Source organism: Coccidioides posadasii, chromosome 1, assembly GCF_018416015.2.
Source record: "Coccidioides posadasii str. Silveira chromosome 1, complete sequence".
Lineage (NCBI taxonomy): Eukaryota > Fungi > Ascomycota > Eurotiomycetes > Onygenales > Onygenaceae > Coccidioides > Coccidioides posadasii.
Window position 1 is genome coordinate 5,261,845 of NC_089407.1, and position 20,583 is coordinate 5,282,427.

Consider the following 20,583-nt stretch of genomic DNA (forward strand, 5'->3'; position numbering starts at 1 on the left):
GAAGAGCCACAAAGGTACGGAGCATAGCGCATTTAAAAATATGCCCATTGGGATATATGCCGCTAACGGAACCTTGCCTGTCCCAATACGCTCGGTTGAAACTTGCTCTCACTCTCTGTGGCCTGGGGTCAACCATCAGAGGTTGATATCGGCGTTCTGGTGAACGCCACAGAGAAGTGGCTAGAGCCTCAGTTCTGATCTAACCTCATCTGGGTTTAGTATGTTCCCTGATTGGGAATAGCGTTGCTTGTGGAGATTCGCGGGCATTAAGTCAGTTCAAGACCACAAACAGCCGGTTGTCGAAGTTCAACATCATCTCCGGACTGGGACGGCCAATTAACCCGCTGTTCGGTCAATTGACTTCGTTTGAACTGACATTCTGTCCCATCTGAATTATCATCTTTGATGATTGTATAGCTGGGAAACAATGCAGAAGTGCCGCGCCGTGCAAGGCGCACTTGGCTCGAAAGCCTTCCGCCCTTCTCCCACTTCGTCCTCTCGTCTGCAGCCGTATACCCAAAAACGAAATGTACAAGATGTTTTTATTACTCGGACAGGAACTCCAATTATAAAAGTGCAGGGTGGACGGTAGGTCTCAATTCCCTAATCCTTTCCTCCTCAGAGAAACGCATTGGTGCTAACTAGCATATTTGACTGGTAGGTCATCGCTTGGAGGTAATTGATCAATCAGAATAGCGGCGTCATTAGTGTACGAGCTCAACGGATTTCTAGGTCATACTGCTACTGTCTTCGGTGCTACGGGTTTCTTGGGCCGTTATATCGTCAACAGACTAGGTAGGGAGGCTGGTCCATGAACTTATGGATCGTAGCTAACCAGATGTACAGCCAGGCAAGGATGCACGGTCATTGTTCCTTACCGGGAGGAGATGGCAAAACGTCACCTCAAAGTTACTGGCGACCTTGGGCGCGTTGTCTTTATGGTGAGGATTTAAGACCAGGATGCGGTTCTTTTCGGGAGGGGATTCTGACGTCCAAGCCAGGAATACGACCTGCGAAACACACAATCAATTGAAGAGAGTGTGCGCCATTCAGATGTTGTGTACAATCTAGTTGGACGAGACTACCCAACAAAGTACGCCAAAGTAGCATCATATTTCCAGCTTCATTCAACAAAAGCTAACCCGTCCTAGGAACTTTACACTCGAAGATGTCCATGTTGAAGGCACCGAAAGAATAGCGGAGTCTGTTGCAAAATATGACGTCGATCGTTATATCCACGTTTCGTCCTACAATGCTGACCTGAACTCTCCATCCGAATTCTTCCGTACCAAGGTTTGTGTTGATTGAACATATACTCGATGTACTGCATCATTGACTCCAGGGTATAGGCGCAAGGTGAAAATGCCGCCCGCGAAATCTTCCCAGAAACTACCATTGTCCGCCCAGCTCCGATGTTTGGATTTGAGGACAGATTGCTCCACAAACTTGCCGGGATCACTAACATTTTCACCTCCAATCACATGCAGGAGAGATATTGGCCTGTTCATGTAAGTTTTGCGAGTACTTATGTTTCGCTGGCCGATACAATGCTTACAATTCTAGGCGATTGATGTCGCTCATGCCTTGGAGCGTATGCTTCTTGAGGAATGGACCGCATCCCAAACGTTTGAGCTCTACGGGCCCACCAACTACTCTACCGCAGAGATCTCGGAAATCGTTGACCGTGAAATTATCAAGACTCGCCGCCGTATCAATGTTCCAAAAGCTATGTTGAAGCCCGCCGCCTATTGGCTTAATAGGCTGATTTGGTGGCCAACAATCTCTGCCGATGAAGTCGAAAGGGAGTTCCTCGATCAGGAAATCGATCCTAATGCAAAGACATTCAAGGACCTAGGAATTGAACCAGCGGAGCTCTCCAACCTCACCTTCCATTACCTGGTAAGTATAATTGTGTAAAATCGCACATTCGGGGCATGGACTAATTCTCCTTTTCAGCGAGGGTACAGAAGCGACAAGTACTCGGACCTTCCGCCAGCCTCGGAACGGGAGCGATTGGAGGAGAAGAAATATCTCCACGTGCTGGATGACCAATAAATTATTTCGGTTTACAGACATTGTATATACATACCTAGACACAACCGATTTCATTATCTGTTCTATCATGTTCTTATTTCCATTCTGCATACCGTAAATCTCAATTAGGTGCCACCGGAAGGGTCGAGTCGTCAGTTGTTCGCAAAATAGCGATGACGTTCTTATATTTAGTAGTCAGACATGCCAATTCCTCCAAACCTTTTCAAGAACAGATAGTGTCTGATATCCCATTGATATCTCTCCTACGCTTAATCTTCATGTAGCAATGACAGATGACGCTAGCTTTTCCACTTCCAAGAAGCCCGATGAGGATTCCATCCCGGTCCTTTTGCTCAAAACCAAATCAACCCCGCGCGATGGATATGAAGAGTACTTCTCTTCCTCCACGAGAAGATATAGCTACAAACCTATATTCGTTCCTGTGTTAGAGCATGTATTCGATTATCAGAATTTATCAAAAGTGAAAGACTTATTTATTTCCGGGTCGCTAAAGTGGAAATATGGCGGCTTGGTATTTACGAGTCAGAGGGCTGTGGAGGGGTTCAGTAGGATGATTGCAGAGGAGGTTAACCGTGAGTGTGATCTATTTCTCCTCTCACCTATCTTGATCTTAGTCTTGGGTGCATTTTGGAAATTCCTGGCGAGGACTGACTCTGCAATTTATTTAGAAGACATAGCCAGCGAAGCATCTCGCGATCTCGCGCTCTACACCATCGGACCAGCTACCTACCGCTCGCTGAATACTCTGCGACAAACCCATCTTCCACACGCAACGTTGGTAGGTGAAGATGCAGGGACGGGTGAAATCCTCGCACCACTTATACTCGAGCACTATAACGGCCTTGAGCGGAATCAGATAACATACGGCAGCGCAGAAGCGGTTCAGGACCGGAGTGGAAAACTTCCTCTCCTCTTTCTCGTGGGTGAAACGCATCGCGACATCATTCCCAAGACTTTGATGTCTCCTGACCTTCCACCCAACGAGAGGATTCAGATCGACGAGTTGATAGTCTACAAAACAGGCGTGATGGAATCGTTCAGGGAAAATTTTGCATCTATACTGGATGAGCTTGATGCGAGCGTCGGCAGCACTGAAGGGGCTACTAATCCGGATGAGGGAAATCAAATGTCTCGGCCGCCGATTTGGGTCGTCGTGTTTTCCCCTACGGGTTGCGACGCCATGGTGGACATACTTGGGAAGCATGATCAAAGCACCTTAAAAGCGAGCGGAATGTCCCAGACATACACGAAGAAACATCAACAGCGCAAGAATTGCTACATAGCCACCATCGGCCCCACGACAAGGGACCATCTACGCTTTAATTTTGGTGTTGATCCCGATGTATGTGCGGAGAAGCCGTCTCCAGAAGGGGTAGGGGAGGGTATTGAGAGGGTTATAGTAAAGAGGAGTTGAAAGTCGAATGTATAGGGTTAGCTTTGGTGACTCAGTCAGGGAGAGCGTACAGTAGCTTCATCAGTTCACTGAGATTTTCAGGAGATATAATTCGTATTTGCGTGTGTACTGCGTAATTGACCGCCGTGGTGCACAATAGATCAAATTAGCTACTATGTGGGATACCCACACATCTCACACTCTTTGAATTGAGGGAAGCAGGCTGGTTACGAACATTTGCATCCACAAGAGACCTCATTGTCACAAACCAAGAACATTCATAAACCAAGTCATATGGAAAAATATGTTATTTAAGACCCATGTACAAACACCTTTATTCACATCAAGGGCATCAATGCAGCAAGTATGAAGGAGGTATCAAATCAGTCACGTCTCTAAGAAAAGCTCAGCCAGCCTATTTTGAAACTGACACAAAGAAATCCAAAGGGATATTAAGCCATTCTGGCATGTACGTGACTGGAATGTCATCGTCATGCAGTGCGCCTGGGTATACACTTTGTTGTAACCCGATCTCTTACCTCAAAAACATAGCTCAGTGATGCCAGCTTTTCAGATTTATCGCATAATTTCTTCGTAGATAAGGACTAAAAACGATTAGTGGTGATCAAAAAAGACAGCTACTGACTGTTACCTTTAAGCTGCTCCTTGCTCAACGAATCCTTATTCTTATCAAAGTCAAAAAACTCTTCAGGGATAGGTTCCGCGGTGGGCTCATCATCTGGATCGTGATATGGTTCAAGGTATGGGTGGCGAAGGGCTTCTTCGACAGTAATACGCTTGACCGGATTAAACGCGAGAAGCTTCTCAAGAAGGTCTAAGGCGAGGTCGGATGTCTTTGGGAATAACGCCTTCAGGGGAATTTTCTTTTTGAAAGGCAACGATCGGATATATTCTCGAGCACGGCGAGACTTGATACCATAGTAATCCTCCATGGTTGGTGTTCCCAAGACATCAAGAATCAGAGTCAGTTGATGATGATCTGAGACAGCACCGTTAGCATTGAAAGTATCACTTATGCTGCGGATAGACTTACAATCCTTGCCCGGAAACAATGGCTTTCCGCTCAGCATTTCAGCCAAAATACAGCCAACACTCCAAACATCTATAGCTTTAGTGTACTCTTTGAAAGTCAACATAATCTCCGGAGCGCGATACCACCGAGTGGCAACATATTCTGTCATAAATCCAGAATTATCATCCGTGGAAGCAGCGGAACGCGCAAGCCCAAAGTCGCAGACCTTCAGGTCGCAATTCGCGTTCAAGAGCAAGTTGGATGGCTTCAAGTCACGATGAAGGACATTTGCGGAATGCATAGCCTTCAGAGCGCGAAGTGTTTGGTAGATGAAATATTGGCAATGGTCATCTGAAAGGTCTTGAGTGCGAATAACACGGTGCATATCAGTCTCCATGAGCTCCTAATGGCAAACATTAGTTTTAACATTAACGGCAAAAACGGGATACCATACTTGAATGAGATAGACTTCTGTGAAACTCTCATAATTTCTAGGCTTCTGGATATCCAAAATGGAAATAATGTTCTCATGGTTGAAATATCGAAGCAGCTTCATTTCACGCAATGTCCTCAAGCAGAACATAGAATGGTCGAAAGGTGTGATCTTTTTGATTGCGACCTTTTGTCCGGATGGTTTGTGCAAGGCAGAGCTGGTTTTCAGTTAGATCTACACTCAAGGACGGCGCATAGAGCAACTCCACTTACCAGACTACACCATAAGCTCCCTCGCCAATGACATCTTGGATATCATATTGGTCCGACACATTAAAGGAGATTTTTCTCGAACCCCCTTGGGCCCCTGGCTGAACCATTGCGTTCGGTTCTCGACCTGTAGTCTGATTAACCGCTCAGTCTCTTATCGATTGATCGCTGAACGAAGCGAAGAGAGCCAAAACTTCTGAAGAAAGGCCAGTAAAGCAGGATCCCCAAAACATTTGGGGCAGAGTAAATGGGAGTTGGGTTTACACTGGAAAGTGAAAGGTGAGCGCAGGGAGCTATAAAAAGCTCCCAGGCGCGGCCAACGCAGTCATTGAGCAATTGACACAGTTGCATCAGATCTTCAGTTCAGGACCAAATACGAAAAGCGCAGAAAAGCAAGGAAAGGAAACAAATAGGTAAGAGGTCATCAATTAAATAAACACCAAGTGGGAAACCAGTTATGAAGACATGTGATAAAAATATACAAGCTTAACATGCTTTCAAAGGAAACTCACGTTATAATGTTAGATGACAGACTGCCCCTCCAAACCTTACTATTCCTTCTCCTCTGCCAAATAGATTGCAGATATCTATATGTGGTGCCACCTATTTTCCAGTTGTAAAAACCAGGCTTATATTGCTTTAGAGTGCAGTTTCTTTGGTAAACTGTGAAGGATTGTTGTTATGCAATATGTTCCCACCCGGTCGAAGGGAGAGATGAGACGGAAGGCACTGGAAGCGTGAACAGATCACAGGGCATTAAGAGTTCGGAATGGGCAGTTGACCCAGAGACAAGTCAGACAAAGGAATATGAGGAGGATGGAAGAGGAATGTCTGTCAATCGATGGAGCCGAACGTGAAGGATGCTAAAACCTGGTGCGGAGACGCTGTCAGTCAAGCAACTCGGTATATACCCCACCACCCAAAAGAACTTCAAAAATTGGCACTGCTCTCCTGCAGTGACACAGTTCTCACTTTGGAACAAAGGAGCCATCCTGGAAAGGTGGCCATGAAAGTAACACAAGATCGAACAGCTTCGTACCTGATGCCCAAGACTAGCTTCAGTTTAATCCAAGCTTTTACCCTCGACTGTGCTACTTTCCAACACCGGGAGCTGCGAAGACGCGTGTAAGCTGGATTGTTGGAGCAATCTTTCTTCAGGGAGATGCCCCAGCATTGACTGACCTGTGATCTGTTCCCCGCCTTTCAATCCCTGAGGGGAGTAGATCCAAAAATAGCCGCCGTGTGGTTGGCAAGCGCACCGCGTTCTGCAGCGGGGTGAACAGAGGAGGAGAATAAGTCGTTGTTAACTAGTTATCTTTCGTGCACAAATTGTTTACCAGCTCTTTCCAGGAGATCACAGGAGGATGAGGTCGGCGTCGGCCGGTGGGATGAAGGTAGGTTTCAAAGGGCCAAGTCCAAACAGGCGCCGCAGTTACAGAGTGCCTCGAGGTGGGGCAGCGCACTCCAGACCTCACAGATACGATGAGTGTCAAACGTGCAGATCGGGGAAAATATGGATCGCTAACTACGTTAACGAAGGAAAAAGCAAAGCATAATAATCCGCAGACGCTCCCAAGCATAGAACAGCAGCCCAGCGGGCCCCTTAAAAGCCGACACGAGGCGTCCCCCATTTCAAGCGCCCTCCGTTTCTGTCGAGGATCAATACGACGGTTCTCCAGTTTAAATTAGACCGTTCCTTGGGCGGGTATCCCGCCCGTGGGTCAGATCCAGAGAACGCCCCGAACTTTACGCAGTTCAACTCGCAGACGCCGGAGATGAAGTTTTAGATTTTCGCTCCAAGAATATCCTGCTGGTACGGAACCGGAGTTGGGCGGAAGTGTAAAATCCGCGGTGGACTCTGCATGTCCGGCGACAAGGCCGGTTGGCTGCAGCTATTCGCGGATTGGCCCTTCGATCCATTCTGCACCCCCCTGCCTTGGACCCCTCGTGGATTTCACCATCAAATCGCCTGCAGATTTTAGCCGCCGAGCGTTGAGCCAGAAACTGCCGCTATCTCCATACAATTCAGCGTTCAAGATGCTGACGTCCATCCAGCACCTTTGAAACGACGGGCCGAAATGGGACAATACGAATGTGTCCTATAAATAAACACCTGCGCGCTTAGTTCGCCTGCAAGGCGAGGCCTAGGATGATGATATGACGTTTATCAGCTGCCTTACGGGCAAACTGGCATGATTAAGATCGGGAGTACTGAATCCATAGCCAAAGAGATATGAACAAGGGTTTTATTATGTAATCCTAGATATGTATTGGGCAACAAGACTACTCTCAACACCTTCATTGGATAACCTGGAATTAATTTGCTCCTGTCAGCACGGTCTAATAAACAGTGAATGGGTTCGCAAAACGCTTCTAAAAAGTGAGGAAGACATACCTTTTCCCTAAGCAAACTCATCCATTGCTGCAAACTAACTCCTTGATCTGCGCGATCCTCCACGAGCATCGACTGTGCCCATAGCCTGAGACCAGGCTCTCCGTCCTCCTTGACCACGTACAGCTGAGGTACGATGATGCTGCCCACGCCCCGACTGCGAAAGTCTCGGCTCTTTTGAATAACCGCCCGTACTCTCTCATTAAAGTCGTTATCCAACTCCGGGAGGAACTGTTTTCCGACGCGAAGCTGGGACTTATCTGGGAATCCAAATACATCCTGGACAAGTTGAGGAACAGCATCTCGCCCGACCCAGAGGAACTGTGTCTGGCCATCGTCAATGAGGTACAGCCCATATGGCACCAAACGCTCGGATGTAAGGTTGCAGAGTGGAGGAAGAACAATTTCTCCCGTTGCTGGGTCAGGAATTCCCGCATCATCAGGCATGTCATGAAGGGAATACATTTTCGGATAGATGTATTGAATGAGAAGGGGTAGTGGCAATGTTGATAATAGGCAGAGCGCAGCCGATCGCATGTCAGTTGGTATCTGTGCGGATTTTCGAAGCCCAAGCTAAGGAAGAGTTAACACCACGTAGTAGGCTGGAGGGTCAAATGAACACTTACATTCTTTATCAATGCTAAGAATAGAAGAGGTAGTCCACGGAGATTTGATGGGAACTGCAAGCCTCCACCGGTGACACTGCCACCAGCAAGTTCTTTCCTATATGTCGATAGTAGCTCGATAATCTTTGCTTGGAGAGCATCTCGAGCTTGTTCGAGCCCACTGCCAAGCGTCCGCTCTACGGCTTTGTGACTGAAATATGTCGCGATCGCGGTCTGATCTGCGGATGCATACACGTCGGCCAACGACTGGGTTGTAGGTAGAGCCAACGTCAGAACTCTGATTCTTCGTTCGCCATTACATGTGGTATGTAAGACAGCAGTCTGAAGACACACAACTGATTTCGTTACCGTCTCATCAATAGCGACTTCGACGACATAGGCCTGGTCGCGGGGGAAAGCAGGGAAAGCACAGAGATCAGAGCTTCTATTGAAGAAATTGCCATAGAATGTGCTCATTCGTAGCCCCGTTGTTGCTCGTACACGAAGGACAGCTTCCAATCCAATTTCGGATGAGAGATAATCTGAAAATTCTTTGGCGAATTTGATCGCATCCTCACTCCTGGCAGCATTCCATCCCGGATAGAAATAAGTCTGCCCACCAGTGTATCTTGGAAGGTTGCTCAAAGACGCAACGTCTTGGTATTGCGAAGAGAACAGAAACATGTCGACGGAAATCTGCTGTTTCGAGCATTCCACTGCGAAGCTCTTGTAGAAGCTGTTGCCTGTTTGCAGCAAACTACTCTCTTTACTTGTTCCCAAAACCTTCTTGTCCTCTCTCATCTCAAGAGAGCCATAGCCGATGTTGGGAAGCGATGCCGTTAGGACAGTTAGTTTTCCTCCCACAGGGCCAATAAGTTTGTGGCCCGCACGAAGCGCAGACCCCATAGCAGATCCGCCGTTCTGGGTATTCTGGAACATTTCTTGAAGCTTATCGAGGAAAATCTCAATATTTTCTCTGCATTCCGTCAGAGTGACGAGGAGATCGCCCGGTATTGGCAGGAAGGGTTCATCCAAGTCGCTAACGACAAGCATGCTTGGATCAGAACTTTCAGACCCATCCCTCGGTATCGTGAAATAGTGAAGGCTGGAATCGACAGCGATGAAACCAAGCCTGGTGCGGCGATCTGTGTTCGGTATCCTGTCCAGGCTTTCCTTGATGCACCGTGCGGCTGTAGCCAACAATCCGGTAGTGACGGAGGAGTAGCTAACATCGATCAAGAACAGGTATACCAAGGGCTGTGGCGGCCGTACCATGTACTCTTGAGGAGCGACGAACTCCACCACGGCATGGTTTAGCTCAGGTCGCTGCCATCTATCGAGAGCCTGTTGGGCGGTTGCATCCCAGTCGAACCCTTGAGGAACGTCATTGGTAAGGTTACACATGTTGCAACGCCAGCGATGCCCATGATCGAGAAACGTTACGAAGGGGTTGATATACGATCGGCAGCGTCGGCATCTTGAGATAATCTGATCCGAGACAATTGGAACCGGATCCTCCGAATCATGTAGCGATGTAAAAGGTTGAATTACAAGGGCGAAAGGTAGACGGGATTTCTTCAATAGGGAGTTGGTAGTCGGAACGGCGTTGAGCGTTGAGCGGACAAATTTGGCGGAGCAGTTCGCTGTTGGAGAAGGCGTAACGCTAGCCTAAATTATTCATTAACATCAGAACATCCCGCCGGGATTGGCGGACCCAAAAGAAGGACTCACATTCGGCGGAAGGATGACAGGAGGTGGTGGGAAATCAAGCTCCGCGACATTGAACGACTGAGCCAAAAGGTCGGTTGGATAAAGCTGGTTTAACGAAGTGGCTCCTGGCGCTCGACCTGGCATCTGGCCCCCCATACTCATTTGTCCCATCTGCTGTGTAATCTGGCTGACATCGGCCGCCGGATAGCCGGGGCCCGGTGGTTGGTATCCTCCGGCTCCCAGCTGCTCCCCCGCCGCGTATGTCTCCGGAGCGGGCTGAGCTGGTTGGCCTGGGTACGGAGCAGGGGGGTAGCCTTGTGGTTGCGGTGGCGCGGGATACCCTCCATAAGTACCACCTCCTGGTAGCTGTCCTCCCAGGGCAGCGTTGGCACCGGATCCGAATTCGAAGGCCTGCCCGGCATAGGCTCTCTTCTTCCTGCCACCATGTGTGGGACCTCCAGTTGCGGGGGCGCCAGCTGGTGGAGGCGCAACAGGTTGGTCTGCTTCGGCGGGAGGTGCGCCATATGGCTGGCCGTAGCCCTGCTGGCCATCGGAATGTGGAGGAGGATATCCTTCTTGCGGCGCGGCCATCTAGGAGAGTACTGAACGAATCAAAGGCCGCAAAGGGTCGATGGGTAAAAGGGGATCAGCAAAGGCGTTGTGACGAGATGCTGGAGATTATAATTACTAGCCCGAATTCTGGGGTTAGGACTGATTTCCATGGACTGGATAACGGCGTCGGAGAGCTAGGCCACTCACCAAGACGGACGTTCGAGCACGCATTGAACAAGGTGTGCAATACAAGGCCAGTCCTATAAACCCCGGGAAACCCAATGGTCAGGGTGCGGTCAATGTGGCCTCTAGCCTGATAGAGTGACGACGGCGGGGGTTGGCAGCTCGGTGGGTGGTAGGAAAGGTCATCGTTTTGGGTGAATGGTGGCCTTTGTTCCGCATCTTGGTTGACGCACCTCGGCCAGCCAATCACATCGCGGGGCTGCCGGAGTCAGCATCATGACAAAGCCGTTTTGCTCGCCGGCTCGGTTGCTACAATGCACTTGTTATTGTCCGAAAACGTGTCGAATGCAATCTGTCAACTCTACTCTGTACTTGGCGCATCTTTACTAGTGTAGGCTCTCTAGCTAATGCTTTGGAGCGAATACAACACGACGTCATCATATGAGGTTTGCAAAAGCATCGTGTGCCTCTCGCATTACTGACTGCACCCATGATGCAAGACCTCTTGGGAAGACGTTATGGATAGATAAAGAGCTATGCCAATGTATATGCGCCAAAACGCCATCGCTTCGTTGGAAGACAGACATGAAACAGAAAATGCGTGGGTATATATGTATATATGTGCGTGTGTGTGTGTGTGTGTTTGTCAAAGCAGGCTCATGAGGCCAGGACTTCAAGAAGCCCTATGCAACATCGACTGCATTCCGCATATTCTCCACCGTCTTCAACCCAACGCCTTTCATCTTCCCTAATTCCACCAGACTGCGAATCTGAACCGATTTATCAGCATCAGAAACATTGCCATCCATCTCGCAAAGGCAATCAACAATGGCCTCTGCTTTCTTAGCCCCAACGCCGCGAAGCAGCTTAATTTGATTAATATTCCTCGAATTGATAATGGAGAGAATGTGTGCTGTCCGCGGAGACTGGATCGCGTTGTTGGCGTCTACGACGCCTGTCTCTTTTGTTCTTGGGTGGCACCTTCGAGTCGCCGCCTTGCTAGCTTTCGGTTTGGGGCGTGAATGACCCTGTGCCTCGTAGTTCTCGTCGCTCAAGCTATCATTCTCCTCTAACTCGCAGTATTCCTCGTCGCCACTATCATACTTCTCGGCGCTTTCACGATTAACTCGTCGACGGTTTTTATGCCCTTGCTGTTGTGCCTTCTCGGAATCACTGTGCGTTGTGTCATGTCCGTTCAATCTCGCCTGCAAAACTTCGATTTTCTGTGCTAATTTTGCATTTTCTGGGAAGAAGGGGAGCGCCAACTGATACATCTTTAAAGCTGACTTATCTTCACCATGGCTCTGATGTTGCTTACCCATTAGCAAGTACGATAAGCCTTCAGCCCGTGCATCTTCGTTCCCTTCAACCCTTTGCTCCAAGCGTTCAAGTCTGCGTTGTAACTGGGCATTAATGTTGTTTGCTTGCGTGCGAAGCGCTCCACGGGACGTTTCAGCTTCATCTCGAGCTCGAGCAGCTAGGATCTGTGCGACCTTCTTCTCGACCATCTCCTCGATCTTTGCAGCGGAGACACTGTTTGATTCTTGTGTGCACCGGGTACTCGCCTCGTTTGCAACACGAGCAATTTTTGAAGGACGGGCCAACGGCAGGAGATTGTTTCCGGACTTTCGCTTCAATGGAGAGGCTTTCGCTAAAGCAGGTTGAGCTTGCTGCTTGGCCTGCGACTTGTCTGTGTAGACCATGAATGACTTTGTAGGCTTGCCATCGGATGGCTTCGAGGCCCCATTGGCGGCTGGTGGCACAATATTTGCATTTAATGAAGCTGTTAGTGGCCGCAACGGCTGCCTTTTTATGGAGGACCCTTTCGCGGATAACCCCGGGGCAAGACGTGGCGGTCCTTTGAACATCGGCTCATTCTCCACCTCTCGGACCTCAATCTTCTTTGTACGGTTCGCAAAGTTGAGAGAACTCAGCGTATCCAGGTGATACGAACGGACTGGTGCAAGATTAAGGATCATCACTGTAAGCCCCTGGTTTTGACCAAGGGATAAGATTCTCGTCATTTTCGATTCTCGATACGGGATTCTTGCTTGCTTTTTACTTATAGCCTCCACACACTGGGCCAAGACGAACAAGCTCTTATTAATGCTCGCCGATTCGACCATGCGTTCTTTACCATTGTCTGTTCGGCGGTTATCCTCCGAGCCAGCCAGGTCTATTGCAGAGGCAGTGCTAACACGAACGCGGTCTCCCGTTGTGACTGTTAACTTCACGCACAAAATTGCGTGTGACCTGGAAGAATGTGCATTTAACTGTTTATCCCGTTCGCGGGTTAGCTGGTCAACATCTCGAAACCTTCAGCAGCGGCTAGAGATCCATTTCCGTACCTTCGTGGCAGAGGTCGACCTGTTAATATTGGCTTGGTCATATAGACATTCGAACTCCTTCAATGAACCGCATGGCCGCTCAGTAAGCCCTACAACTATGGTCTTACCTCCACTGTCTCTGAGTGGAAGGCCGGAAGGCGTCCTCTTCTCGGGCGGCTCAAAGAGATCAAACACCTTGTCGTTGTATATTTCATAGTAGCTCATGACAACGTTCACCTTTGTGGCACCTTGAGAGTCTTTCTCCATCTTCCGACTTCTCCTATATATGCCGCTTAACAATCGTGGGATGACCCCTCTATCGGCTAGGCTTTTTCCTCCTCTCATGGTATGGGTTTTTCCCGTGCCGGTGACTCCATATGCAAACAACGTAATATCGAACCCGTTGAAAAGATGCTTTACAGTCGGCGCCACTAAATAGCCGCAGGGAATCGAGTCAGTTTACCGATATTGTTCATTCACGTCAGTCTACGCAGCCTCAGCGAATATACCTTCTGCATCGAAAAATTCTTGTTGTCCCACAGTGTCATCATATACCGAATTGAACTGAAAGCTATACTGCTCTCCCTCATTTTTCGGGTTCGGGATACGCACAACATTGGGCCGGTCGTAAATGTCTTTCTGCTTCTTCAACGTCGTATTCTCATCGGAAGATTTGGCAGCAGAAGGTAACGTCTGGTTGGACGCACCAGGACGGAGGATGATGTCGATTTCACGTTCCGTTTTCAGGAGCGGTCGAATTCGCGCCACCACCCTGACACTCATTCTCTTCGTTTATGTGCAAGTCGGTACCAGCAACAAATTTCAAATTCGCCAGCGCTTCAAGCTATCGCGTTGTGATCGCGACCGATTTCTTTCAACCGCCTTTGGTCCTCCACGGTGTTGCAACGCAAAAAGAGGCGAAAAACGACAAATCTTGACCAAGGTGCGATATCCACTGAAATTCAAAGTCTATACTCCGTGCTTTCGACTCCAATGACGCGAAGCAGTATAGAAAGAGGAGGACAAACAGTCTACAAAATGATATCTTCCAAAAAGATGATCAATGCAAGTTCAAAGGTGTTTCGGAATGCAACCCAATTAAGGCTCCTCTAAATCCAATCAATGCAGATGCCACGCTGTGCGAAAATGCATTTATGATCTAAATGCAAGATGCAGCAAGATTCAACAAAAACAGAAAGAACAGCAATCAGTAAAAGAAAAGGAAAACAAATTTGGGCACAGTTCTGCCCGACTTACCTTGCGAGTTTGTGGAATTCGACCCGAGTTCGACAGGCTTCGGTCAGTGTTGTCGATGCTTGAAGTGCGACCACCATGTTGGCATGGCAACCGAAAGGGGCCGTTGGTGTTGATTATGTAACTCGCTGGTTAACAGTTAAACCAGTTAGTTAACTAGTTAGCGAACCGCTCCAAGCGCGCTGACTTGCGATGATTACAACATGCTGAAAGTACTCCGTACGAACTATTGATTTGAGAGCTTGGAAGTTATACGGTCTATCCGTAGCCATACATGGTTTTCAAATGGCAAGACGAAGAATAGATCGAGATGGACTCTAAATATCAGTTTTCTTCGGGCTGAATCTCTCAACAACTGGAGATCTGTGGCCCATCGTTTCGACTATGAGACGATGTGCTGCCTTTCCTCCCTCTCTCATCCGAAGTTTATAGTTTGTGGTCTGAATGTTGGAATTGTATTTTTCCCTTTACTCAGCAGTTCTAGCGTCGTTTCAAGCTGCTATGGGCAAATTTTCCTTAGTTTTGGATCGATCTCCTTCTCCCTTGAGCATGAATAAGGATGCACCAGAGGACTGTTGCGTGGTCGATGTTCTGAGGATCACTCCTCAAAAACCCCAGAAATCCTGTCTAAACTCGCGAGAAGATAGCATTCCTTCTGATGAGTATACCCTCTAAGTTCTTCGGGCACTATATCTATCCAATTTTCTCTGGTCCCGCCATCGGTTCTGAAGGAAGGGCTGCCGGTGCAGATAGCTAGCGTGACATTTCATCGGTGCCTCAATGTCTTTATTATCTTGTTCAATTGTTACCTGTCTTGAGTTTGCCTTATCATCCATCACTTCTCATTTGCCAATGATTCCCACTTGGCATCTCGCAGTCGTCTCATGGTACGAAAGCATACGGAGTATCGAAGCAATCATCCCACTTTGTTTTCCCAGAGGGCCAAAATTTTTTGAAAACCATTTTCGCATGCAGTGCTAGAGGTGTGCCGAGGTCTTCAGACATTTCCGACAAATGGTCAGCGACAAATTCACGTGCCGCTGGGCCTCGATTTACCGCTTCCGCGCCGGCCACGATTAACGGCCACATCATGCACTTATTCACTTTTGGTGAGAGTAGGGCCTCCTTGAGAAGTTGGAAGAGGCGATTACCGTGGGCAGTTCTCCTGGCTTTGAGCTGCGAAGTGAAGGGGAGGACAGAAACGCTTTGCAACGATGAGATGCAATACAGGGCGACTGCTGATTGGTATATACGCCCGATAAGGAGCCAATCTTCCTGAGACGAGGTATTTGAACAGGCCCATTCCTCAGGCGAGAAAGCGTCAACGTGTTGCAACACCGCCTCGGCTGCAGTTTGAGAAAATTGATTTACAAGAGACGCGATCTTCCATTGATATCGAAGGTGATTGATGCTGAGGATATCCAGAAACAGGGGGGGGGGACAGAGAAGGTTTGGAAAAAGATAGCCCTCCCCATACATCTCAGATGCCAGATTGGCTAGGTCAAGCTGAGACGTTGTCGCGACTTGGTCGGACGGGGGTGTGGTTGTGTTTCCAATGACGCCAAGTCTATTAAACGCGAAATTAGTACACAAGACTCCGTCACAAGCAGTTAGGGCTAATCCAAATCAATTCCAGGGAAGAATTACATAATGTAATAAAGCAACATGGGCTTCATATGTGGGGACAGGCGGGCAAGGTTCTCTAAACCGCCGCGGAGCGAAATTAGCTTCTCAGCACCAATAAAATGTTGCCGCCAGTTTAGCGAAAGAGAGTCTCGGACCTAGTGCAAGGACATGGTTAACACTTGCTTAGCTTGCCCACTAATAACAGAGAGGAACTGACATCCGTGACCATGAATAGCAGAACACTAGTAATCGTCGCATCGCTGCTTCGGGTTTTCTCTTTGCCAACATCTTCACCCAATGCCCTGATAGCCAAGCCGCGATAATGATACAGATTAGATAGCGCCTCCGCTAAGGTTGAGCGACTCGTTCTTGAGAGTAGATGGTAGATGCGATGGTTTAAGGCCATGGATACCAGAGTGTATTTCATACCAGTGGGAATATAGCGCGCTGTAGAGAGAGAAAAGCGAAGGAGGTATGGATTTGGCGCCAGCTGGTGCATAGATTCAAAGTGTGGATAGATACAAGAATTGTCTAACAGAGTCCAAGCGAGTTAGTCTACCCCTCCAGTCCTTTTACCTTCCACGGCCAAGTGGAGGGTATCAGATTGATCGGCTCACAGTAGAGAATGGCTTGAGTGAAAGCACAGGCCTCGGTTCCAAATGTGACGTGCGAGAGAGCTGCAGCAACGTCTTTCATGCCATTCTCGGTATGGCACGTCAAGCTCTTGATACTACTTTCTTCCACCTCGCTAGTCCCAAGACTAGGATTGACTGTGGTGGGGGCGGAACTACTGGTATTGCTGTCGCCTTTGTCGGTAGGGTGACCTCGACGTCGCCTAGTTCTAGACGTCACCTTCCCCGGGGGAAGCCACTTCAGGGGTTTCTTCTGGCTATACCCAGGGCAAGTGATCCCAGCAGTCTGGCACTTGTTGCAGGCCGGACGTGATGAGTCGCATACCAGTCGGCGGCGGGAACACTCCCAGCATTGTCGCCTTTCGTTCGCCTGCGTTGTCTCCTTTTCGCGGAATTCCATCATATGTCCGCACGTTGCGAAAATCTCATTCCTAACTAATGCAGTTTAGGATAAAAGATAGCAGACGGGAAGAGAGCCAACTAGAGCCGGCGTCATTCCACCCGTGACTTTTATATACGCCCACAAGCGATAATAAACCTCTCCAGCTCTGTCTCGGTCTGCCCACAGCATCTTGAAGTCTAATCTTCAAGCGGATCGTCCGTCAGCCCTGCGGGTATGACAAGGATTCTCGGCTTGGCCAACTTCCACTCCTAATTCGGTAAAGCGTTAGCGCAAGGCTCTCTACAACGGTACAAGGATATTGAAAAACTCATATCCTAGTAGCCAGTCATTATTGGTCAAGCTGTGGTCGGTCAGGCCCGTGCAGAATTGGAAGTCGGAATGTCGACGAGCACCGCCAAGCTGAACCCGTGATCGGTCGACGATCTGCATCTTTACCATCGATGGCGCAGCACTACAGTGGAGTTCCGGAGCACGGAGCACACACCATCAGATTGTTTTGGCGCCCACAATTTGTTTGTTGGATGCATGCTGCAGCATTGCATCAGTGACCAGTATTGTCAGTAAACAGCCACGGGTTTAAAGATGAATGGTGATTAGCACAGAACTGGACTGATGAGTCAACTGTCACCAACACATATGGACTGTGGCGAAGGTCGATTTAAAAAAAAAAAAAAAAAAAAAGGAGGAAATTGGACGCTGCTTGAGTCAATTCCAAAATAGAGGGCTGTGGACTGTCGAAAATCATGAATTCTCTTCCTGAAAATGCTAATGAACAGGTAGTAATTACGGCAATTATGCCTCGGGCGTACCCCATACTCCGTGCACGAGCGTATTAAACTCCAGAGTCCTTCAAGCTTCTTTCTCGTTAGCCGCAGCTATCCCGAATTAATAACACCCAAGCCTCTTCAGGCGCCGTGGGGCTCCATCACACGTTACTGTCGGTACCAACATGCCCGTTAGTTTCCCAAAACGGCTTTTCTCTTTCTTTCCTGGGCCCAAAGAAACCAAAAGGATCGAGCAGGGTGATTAGCAACGAGCGGTTATCATTCCAGCCAGGCCCTTCGATTTCTGTGGAGCCATTTTGTGCGAGATAGACCTTGGAACTTTGGGGAAGGAAGCGCCTTGGGTGCCGCCAATTCCATAGAAATGAATTGAGCAGCAACAGGCTCGCCTCGAAGACGTAGAAATACCATTCATATCGCACTGCGGGGCTAAGGGTCGAAAGATCGGCTTCCGAGTTAATTTCCGTATCCGAGATGTCGAACTGCTCCACAGTGCGATAGATACATCGCACCAAGATAAGAAATGTGCTAATGTACATGGTCCTTAATGGGGCCATGACAGAACGAACGTTGACCTTGGCTTTCGCAGTGCGCTGGTGGAAAATACCGGCCAGAAAGTAGAACAGCGAGATCACGACAATTTGGGTTATTAGCGAGGCCTTTATCAAAGCTTCGCCAAGTTCCCTGAGGTTCTCAGGCAGCGATTTATTGGCGATGTAAGCCACTCCTATCGCGTTCAGAACCTCCACGACCGCGGACAGTGCACCAAAGGTGGTAAGGACACGCCCGGGGTGCAGCGGAGAGCAGTATGGCACATAATAGAGGATGCGACCGAGGACGTGATAATTTGCAAGTTCGAGGATAGGTCTATGAGATAAGGCTCTTAGTAAGGGGTACGATCCCCCGTTTCAATGGAGTTTTGCAGGTGCTCACGGGGCCATGTAGATCATCGAGGTACTCGCGATATACAGATCAAGATTCTTCTTGGTGTACAGATATTCGAAAGCGCCGTACTCCCGCAGCGCAAAGCCGGTAGTTAGCATGAGGCAAGAAAGAAGGTGTAGGCCCATGAGCTTGAAAGATTTATAATGACTATCGAAATTGTCAGTGCATCCTTCCTAGAAGCTCTTATGCTTATAGGTGAGACAGCAATTTCTTACGAGCATTGCCATAAATGTATGCCGCCCGTCAATGCGAACGCTGCAGTAAAGATTATGGGCGCTACCTTGCTAGGAGCGTAAATATAAAGGCTCCCGTCGACTAAATCTTTTGTCAGCACCGCTTCCCGTTGCATTCCAATTGATGACCATACCAGGATTTCCGTCAGGCATTTTGAGCGTTTGTTGCCGTGACAGTTGTTCGAACGGAATTTTGATAGAGTGAGGTTTGGGGGAAGAACATGAATAAGGAATATGCTACTTTGAACGCCAATACATATATATATATATATATATATTCGGAAGGCTCCAGGTGTCAACCCTTCTAGGCTAAAAGGCACTTTGCTCCTGGCCTCTAAGTGCAGCCCGGTACGGAGTACAGTATGGCGAAAATACGGAGTAGACCGACGCATAGAGTTTGATGCCGCAAAAGGCCAATCGTATCAACAGCCAAAGGCCGCTAGACCTGGGACGGACATAAGTAAGGCCAAGATCTGCCACGGCCCACCCAGCCGTGACAGGGCTTTGCACGAGCTGATCACTGCGGCTTGTGGTGCGGCGATCTAGTCCAACAGGGTTAATGGGGATCATCTTCCTCTGTTTGTCAAAGGGTATCGTTAAATAATAAGCCTTTCTTAGGGAATAACCAAGAACAGAATTTTTAATCTAGTGGCACCTTGATATCCAAGCAGCATATCATTCAGACGCAAGCAATCACATACCTCATTTACACATTCCACATTCTCACCGTCAGAAACATGAGCTACACAGCAGGCGGGTATCCATACTTGCCTGCTGGCACTGGCGGCGGCCCGAACCTCCCTCCTCCATCCTACACACAACTTGACCAGAACCCTTTTAGAGACCCGGTCCCGCCATACCATACATTCCGCGATAACAGTTCTACAAGAGATTGGAAACCATCGAACCCCCCGACCGTCAAATTTCCACCGAGAATGAACGGGTACTTCAATTGGAAGATGTCAAAGACATTTCACCTGGGACCGACAGCCGAGCAGAAGGTGCATGCTGTGACAGTGCATTCTGCTACTTCCACCTGCGGGCCTTCCGTTGACCTATACGACGGACCAACCAATACTCACCCGGTCCTGGCAACAGCTACTGCCGACAAAAGTAGCAAAAATAAGCTTGTTAACATAACTGTGCCGCGGTGGCCGGGATACCAAGAAGGAATAGCCGAATTGGAGTCGATAACCACCTCCCCTCCATCCAAACACGTCGCGCTTGCATTCTCTTTGCCCGTTGGGGTCGGCAAGGAGATGCGGCTCGAGAACTTTGAATGGCGGATGAGCACAGGAAATGAGATCAAGGAGCAAGACGGCCAGTCCTACGGCTGGAAACTGGTGCGAATGTCGAATACGATGGAGGACTGCGCTGTGAAAAGATCGAGGCGAGAATTCGGGGTGACAAGTGATGGGAAAGAGGTTGTGGCGGTTTTGGCATACTACTGCGGGTGGAGCATGACGAAGGGCTTCAAGTTCGCTTTCCTTGGTAGCGGCCTAACCGGCACTATGGGCGAGAAGTGGGAGATCGTGACTCTCGTTTCGGCACTGCACGTCTGGTACATGGATTTCCGGCAAACGATGGCTGGAGCTGCATTATACTAGGGAGAGTTGCATGGGATTGGAGTTGCCTGAGTTTGGGAGAATTGGGGCTTTTTTTAAGCCGACCAAATTGCTTGCTCTAATAGTTATCGAATCACAAGATGGACGGAATACTATACCTGGAGACAACAAATTGAATGGTTTTAAGTTAA

At 48.7% G+C, this 20,583-nt stretch overlaps 8 protein-coding genes across 8 annotated transcripts; 3 read left to right on the top strand and 5 right to left on the bottom strand.

Annotated features, from left to right (window-relative positions):
* The first annotated feature begins 306 nt into the window (after positions 1-306).
* Positions 307-2,115, top strand: NUO40 (NADH-ubiquinone oxidoreductase 40 kDa subunit). The gene is made up of 9 exons (XM_003065497.2): positions 307-588; positions 662-675; positions 733-795; positions 847-941; positions 1,002-1,093; positions 1,152-1,293; positions 1,350-1,508; positions 1,564-1,899; positions 1,957-2,115. Exons 1-9 carry the CDS (start codon positions 428-430, stop codon positions 2,053-2,055), a joined length of 1,161 nt encoding a protein of 386 aa, XP_003065543.1. The 5' UTR covers positions 307-427; the 3' UTR covers positions 2,056-2,115.
* A 205-nt stretch (positions 2,116-2,320) lies between these two features.
* Positions 2,321-3,649, top strand: D8B26_001502 (uncharacterized protein; the record flags this gene model as incomplete). The annotated part of the gene is made up of 2 exons (XM_003065498.2): positions 2,321-2,627; positions 2,724-3,649. The coding sequence occupies 2 exons, from the start codon at positions 2,321-2,323 to the stop codon at positions 3,467-3,469; spliced, it is 1,053 nt and encodes a 350-aa protein (XP_003065544.1). The 3' UTR covers positions 3,470-3,649.
* Positions 3,650-4,086: 437 nt separating this feature from the next.
* Positions 4,087-6,614, bottom strand: PMK1 (MAP kinase Pmk1; the record flags this gene model as incomplete). Its single annotated transcript, XM_003065499.2, has 7 exons — positions 6,366-6,614; positions 6,223-6,294; positions 5,696-6,053; positions 5,187-5,317; positions 4,936-5,131; positions 4,503-4,884; positions 4,087-4,448 (listed from the first exon to the last, which is right to left on the bottom strand). The coding sequence occupies exons 4-7, from the start codon at positions 5,291-5,293 to the stop codon at positions 4,087-4,089; spliced, it is 1,047 nt and encodes a 348-aa protein (XP_003065545.2). The 5' UTR covers positions 5,294-5,317; positions 5,696-6,053; positions 6,223-6,294; positions 6,366-6,614.
* A 791-nt stretch (positions 6,615-7,405) lies between these two features.
* SEC24 (COPII subunit) lies at positions 7,406-10,787 on the bottom strand. The gene is made up of 5 exons (XM_003065500.2): positions 10,650-10,787; positions 9,912-10,577; positions 8,202-9,848; positions 7,579-8,148; positions 7,406-7,493 (listed from the first exon to the last, which is right to left on the bottom strand). Exons 2-5 carry the CDS (start codon positions 10,479-10,481, stop codon positions 7,482-7,484), a joined length of 2,799 nt encoding a protein of 932 aa, XP_003065546.1. The 5' UTR covers positions 10,482-10,577; positions 10,650-10,787; the 3' UTR covers positions 7,406-7,481.
* Positions 10,788-11,174: 387 nt separating this feature from the next.
* D8B26_001505 (uncharacterized protein) lies at positions 11,175-13,735 on the bottom strand (the record flags this gene model as incomplete). The annotated part of the gene is made up of 3 exons (XM_003065501.2): positions 11,175-12,898; positions 12,974-13,383; positions 13,462-13,735. The coding sequence occupies 3 exons, from the start codon at positions 13,733-13,735 to the stop codon at positions 11,309-11,311; spliced, it is 2,274 nt and encodes a 757-aa protein (XP_003065547.1). The 3' UTR covers positions 11,175-11,308.
* A 1,353-nt stretch (positions 13,736-15,088) lies between these two features.
* On the bottom strand, positions 15,089-16,867 carry D8B26_001506 (uncharacterized protein; the record flags this gene model as incomplete). The annotated part of the gene is made up of 4 exons (XM_066123555.1): positions 15,089-15,773; positions 15,854-15,987; positions 16,050-16,363; positions 16,450-16,867. 4 exons carry the CDS (start codon positions 16,865-16,867, stop codon positions 15,089-15,091), a joined length of 1,551 nt encoding a protein of 516 aa, XP_065979629.1.
* Positions 16,868-17,792: 925 nt separating this feature from the next.
* On the bottom strand, positions 17,793-18,980 carry D8B26_001507 (uncharacterized protein; the record flags this gene model as incomplete). The annotated part of the gene is made up of 4 exons (XM_003065502.2): positions 17,793-18,516; positions 18,583-18,741; positions 18,810-18,909; positions 18,962-18,980. The coding sequence occupies 4 exons, from the start codon at positions 18,978-18,980 to the stop codon at positions 17,793-17,795; spliced, it is 1,002 nt and encodes a 333-aa protein (XP_003065548.2).
* Positions 18,981-19,475: 495 nt separating this feature from the next.
* Positions 19,476-20,573, top strand: D8B26_001508 (uncharacterized protein). The gene has a single exon (XM_003065503.2). The coding sequence runs from the start codon at positions 19,565-19,567 to the stop codon at positions 20,432-20,434; it is 870 nt and encodes a 289-aa protein (XP_003065549.1). The 5' UTR covers positions 19,476-19,564; the 3' UTR covers positions 20,435-20,573.
* The last annotated feature ends 10 nt before the right edge of the window (positions 20,574-20,583 follow it).